Source organism: Echinops telfairi, unplaced genomic scaffold (assembly GCF_000313985.2).
Source record: "Echinops telfairi isolate 266 unplaced genomic scaffold, ASM31398v2 ScPeMD7_19;HRSCAF=73, whole genome shotgun sequence".
NCBI lineage: Eukaryota > Metazoa > Chordata > Mammalia > Afrosoricida > Tenrecidae > Echinops > Echinops telfairi.
The window spans coordinates 6,541,044-6,546,568 of record NW_022103916.1 but is presented as its reverse complement, the minus strand read 5'-3'; the positions used below and the strand labels follow the sequence as shown (position 1 = coordinate 6,546,568).

At 38.6% G+C, this 5,525-nt stretch overlaps 1 protein-coding gene across 1 annotated transcript in view; it reads right to left on the bottom strand.

The window, feature by feature from the left end:
• The window catches only part of SLC9A7 (solute carrier family 9 member A7), a 193,227-nt gene that overhangs the window by 76,704 nt on the left and 110,998 nt on the right, over positions 1-5,525 (bottom strand). Inside the window, exons 5-6 of the mRNA XM_004713195.2 lie at positions 4,530-4,606; positions 3,137-3,249 (exon numbers count right to left, since the gene is read on the bottom strand). Coding sequence (XP_004713252.2) covers positions 3,137-3,249; positions 4,530-4,606 — 190 coding nt within the window. The remainder of the gene's footprint in view (positions 1-3,136; positions 3,250-4,529; positions 4,607-5,525) is intronic.

The window sequence follows — 5,525 nt, the reverse complement described above, 5'->3', positions numbered from 1 at the left end:
TTTAAGCTGAAGGAAATTAAAACATGTCCACAAGGCCCAAAATATGACCTTGAGCATATCCCACTTGAATTTCTAGAATATCTCAAGAACAGATATGACTCATTAAACACTAATGATAGAAGAGCTGATGAGCTGTGTAATGGCATCAATAACATCATAGGAAAAAAGGCAATCATTCAGGAAATAAAAGATCAAAGTGAATGATGAGAATAAACTCTGATAATTGTAAATCGTGGAGTCACTAAGTCAAATGGAAGAAACGAGAAGCAAAAGAGCTGAGCAGAAAATTTCATAGGGTAGCTCAAGAAAACAAAGTTTTATAACAAAATGCAGAGACCTGGAGTTAGAAAACTAAAAAGGAAGAAAATGCTCAGCTTAAAGAACTCAAGAAAAAAACAACTATGCCTTGTCTTTCAAAGAGTCTATGGGCAAAGCATTGAATGTTGCAGGAAGCATCAAAAGAAGGAAAATATACACAGTCACTGTACCAAAATGAAGTAGTTGACATTCCACCATTTCAGGAGGTAGCATATGAGCGAGAATCAATGGTACTGAAGGCAGAAGTTCATGCTGCACTGGAAGCATTCACTGAAAACATGACTCTAGGAACTGATGGAATCCCATGTGAAATGTTTCAGCAATCTGATGAAGCACTGAAGTACTCACTCATTTGTGTCAAGAAATTGGGATGACATCTACCTCGCCAACTGACTGGAAGAAATCTCTATGTACCCAATCCAAAGAAAGGTGACCCAGCAGAATGCACAAATTATAGAACAATATCGCTGACATAATATGCAAGCAAAAGTTGGCTGAAGATCATTCAATAACTGTTGTAGCAGTAAATTAGCAGGAGCTTCCATAAATTCAAGCTGGATTCAGAAGAGAATGCGGAACAAGAAATATAATTGCTGATGTCAGACAGATCTTAACTAAAGTAGAGAAAAGAGAATATCAGAAAGATGTTTATTTATATTTTATTGACTCTGCAAAGGCTTGTGTGGATCTTAACACTATGGATAGCCTTGAGAAGAAAGGGAATTTTAGAAAACTTCATTATTCTCATGGGAAACCTGTATGCGGATCAAGAGGCAGTTATGTGGACAGAACGAGGGAATACTACATGGTTTAAAAATCAGGAAAAGTGTGTATCAGGGTTGTATCCTCTCACCATACTTCTTCAATCTGTGTACTGAGCAAATCATCAGAGAAGCTGGACTCTATGAAAAACAGGGCATCAAGATTGGAAGAAGGTTTATTAACCTTCAATATGAAGATGACATAATTTTGCTTGCTGAACGTGAGGAGGATTTGAAGTACTTGCTGATGAAGAATCAAGAATTGCCACCTTCAAAATGGATGACAACTTAACCTAAAGAAAATACAAATCCGGGGAGCAGGGAGGGAGGGAGAAAAAATGAGGACCTGATGCTGGGGGCTTAAGTGAAGAGCAAAAATGTTTTGAGAATGATGAGGGCAATGAATGTACAAATGTGCTTTACACAATTGATGTATGTAGGGATTGTGATAAGAGTCATATGAGCCCCCAATAAAACGATTTTTTAAAAAAAGTTACAGCCTTGAAAACCAAAAAAAAGAATAATAATAAAAAATAAATTAAAATCCTCACAACTGGACCAATCATCATAAATGGAGAAAATATTGGAAGTTATCGAGGATTTCATTTTGCTTGGATCCACAATCAATGCTCATAGAAACAACAATCACAAGATAAAACTATGCATTGAATTGGGTATATTTGCTGCATAGGACCTCTTTAAAGTTTGGAAAAGTAGGTTACTTTGAGGAACAATGTTTGCCTGACCCAAGTCATGGTATTTTCAATAGCCTCATATGCACATGAAATTTGGACATTGAATAAGGAAGACTTATTGAATAAGACTGAATAAGAATCGATTGTTCTTCAGAACAATCGATGCATTTGAATTATGGTGCTGGCAAAGAATTTTGAAAGTACTGTAGATTGACAAAAAACAAACAAATCTGTCTTCAAAGAAGTACAGGTATAATGCTTCTTAGAAACAAGGATGGTGAGACTTTGTCTCGTGTACTTGGAACACATTCCCAGGAGAGGCCAGTCCCTGAGAAGGACATCATGCTTTGTAAAGTAGAGGGGCAGCAAAAAAACAAAAAAACAAAAAACAGACCCTAGACGAGATGGATTTATACAATGGCTGCAAAGATGGGCTTGAACAACAATTGTGAGGATGGCACAGGCCTGGGTAGTATTTCACTCTGTTACACATAGGGTCGCTATGAGTCAGAAGAGACTTGAGGGCATCTACCAAAGACAAAATGACAAACGAAACGAAGATACAAATCCTTCCCAGAATAGCCATCCACATCTATTAGACTTACTAGCTGCTTTTCCTACCATTCCTTGTTATAACTAGAGTCTCCCACAAAAGTTAATGGTTGCTTTGACTTTTTAGTATGTAAATACAATCATGTCACTTAATATTCACAATTAAATAAAACACCTCACTGCTATCAAGTCGAAGCTGATGCTGATTCACAGTGACTCTATAGGACAGGGTAGAACTGCCCCTGTTGAGTTTCCAAGGCTGTAACTCATTACAGGAGTAGAAAGCCGAGTTTTTCTCCCATGGAGCAGCTGGTGGTTCCAAACTGCAGACCTTATAGTTAGCAGGCCACCAGAGCTCCAAGATCCACAATACATTCTGTGAAATAGGATGCAATATTATTTGGATGTTTTGCAAGCACCGTATTAAATACAAGCAGTCCTTGTATTACAAATGGTTCCCATTCTTAAATCTGACTTTAAATCTGAACGGTTAGGTAAGGTTCATACCTAAGGTTTGTTAGTTAAATGTTAGTCTTGGTATGTAGTGTACCTTCCTATATATAAAAATAATTAAAGAAAGACTTTCCAATACACTGAAACCACTTGAACATAATACAGTAATAATAATGTTTTGATGCACATTGCAAAGTAGCACTTTTGTTATTATAAACCATTGTTAGTATTTTTAATATAATAGGCTTTTCAGGGGTTGGGGCAGTGGACATATATATAGTAGTAGAATATTGCCCAAGCAGATGTTATATAGCACATGACTGCAGTGCAATATCATAGCACCAAATACGCAAATACCTGGGTCAGTGGCAGAGATAATGGCTCCAAAAAAGAGACAGTCTGTGTAGTAGAATTTATCAGAGAGCTGACCCACAATCTTCATGAGCTTCACCACACCATACATGAGATTTCTGTAAGAAAATTAAGTATACCAAGTCATTAGGATGGCTTTCCCAGAGAAAAGAGAAAGTAAAATCCAGTAACCTAGAAAATATGCAAGCAGAGTGATGTAAGAATACTACACCTGGGGAGATCTGTGAAAACATTAGGCAGCTCCTATTGTTGGATGCTTACCCAAAATATGAGTGCCTTTGATATCTAGGGCTGCTGTCTTAGAAAATACCTCAAGTGGAGTACTTTAATAAACTGCTGACCTTGCGGATGACAGCCCAATGCCTAACTTCTGTGCCACCAGGGCTCTTTGCAGTGGCAGAGTAGTTAGGCATTGGGCTGTCATCCGCAAGGTCAGCAGTTCTGAACCCATGCATACCAGGGTTTTCAATGATTAGTAGTTGAGCACTGAGTCATTTGAACCCCGTAAGGATCCCTTCAACAACTGTAGGAGCTAGGAATATATGAGCTTCAATTAGCAACAAAGTTAAAGCATCCTAAAAAAAAATGAGTAAGAGACGGGAGAGAAAGGGAAAAAACCTGCATAATGTTTAAGAAATTGTCATAAAAATCACAGGACTCACAGATCAAAAACAGCCTCACTGCCATCAAGTTGCTTCTGATTCAGAGCCACTCTACAGGATGGAATAGAACTGCCCCTCTGGGTTTCCCAGACTAACACTTTATGGTAGCAGAAAGCTTCCTCTTTCTCTTACAGAGCAGCTGCTGATGTCAAACTGCTGACTTTTCCAGCCTATACGCCGAGAGGGCTAAGCTTGACCTCCTAGGAGGAAGGACTGTCTCTACTTGACTTATCTGGAGTTCTTCTGACTTGAGATTTGTCCCACTTTGCCCATCTAGTTCTGTACTCAATCATTACTTACTTATGGCAGTGTGGACTCATAGTTATTTATTCCATACTCTATATTATAATCCAAAAAAAATGTCATTTGTATTGTTGTCTAAATCATCACAGCTTTGGTCATTAGGGGTTCTTTCAGGTTGGCATGTCCCATCCTTTTATTTGTTTGTTTGATCACTGCTTATTTTCAGCACTACAAGATGCTCTCTGGGTTCATCAGTCGTTCTGTAAGGGTCTCTGGTTCCTTTTATTGGAGAATTATCTTAGAAACCAAGATCTGGGTTCTGAGTGCAATTTTATTTAATTTTTCATTCATCTTGATGTTGATTTAAATAGCCACATATGGCTAGTAGTGGCATACTAGAAAATGCAGCTTGAGGTCTTAATGGCCATCATCAAAAACACCAAAATATTGAGCTCTGTGGTCCAGTCACTTACCCAATAATGAAACAGGAAACAGCAGTCCCCAAGAAGGCATAGGCTAGAATGGACCCAAGATTCCTGAAAAAGTGTCTCTGAATAAAAGAAAAAAGGAATTGTGATTTTCACACTCAGCATAATAAAGATATTAAAAGCCTCTACAATGTGGAATTTTACTTACTACTTCCATTACACTGAACAATAATTGAAATAATTCTTGAATTACACTATTTAGCCATTTGCATCATAGTTTAAAATTATCCTCTGTCTTGCCAATCACTAAGCAAGTAATCCAGGATACATAAAATTTTCAAGAAGAAACTGCCCTGGCTGATTATATTTAATTACATTAAAAGTGTGTGTGTGTGTGTGTGTGTGTGTGTGTGTGATCGCTGCGCTAAAGACAAAATGGATGGATAAGCAAATGTGGTGAAGAAAGCTGATAGTACCCGGCTATCAAAAGATATAGCGTCTGGGCCCTTAAAGCTATGAAGATAAACAAGCAGCCATCTAGATGAGAAGCAACAAAGTCCACATGGAAGAAGCACACCAGCCTGTGTGATGATTAGGTGTCGATGGGATCAGGTATCAGGCTTCTAAGACCCAGAACAAAAAAGATAATATCAAGGTGAATGAGGGGTAGGGCAGAGTGGAGACCCAAAGCCCATCTGCAGACAATTGGACATTCCCATAGAGAAGGATCACAAGGAAGAGACAAGCCAGTCAGGGTGCAGTATAGCACCAATGAAACAAACAACTTCCCTCTCATTCTTTAATGACCCCCCCCACCACTAACATAACCCCAAATCTACCTTACAAATCCAGCCAGACCAGAGCATTGGTACATATAAGAGCTGGAAACACAGGAAATCCATGACAGACAGGAGGGGAAGGGGAAGCTGGGGGTAGAAAAGAGGAACAGATCAAAATGATCTATATATAACCCCCTCCCAGGGGGATGGACAACTGAAAAGTGGGTGAAGGGAGACAGCGATTGGTGTAAGACATGAAAAA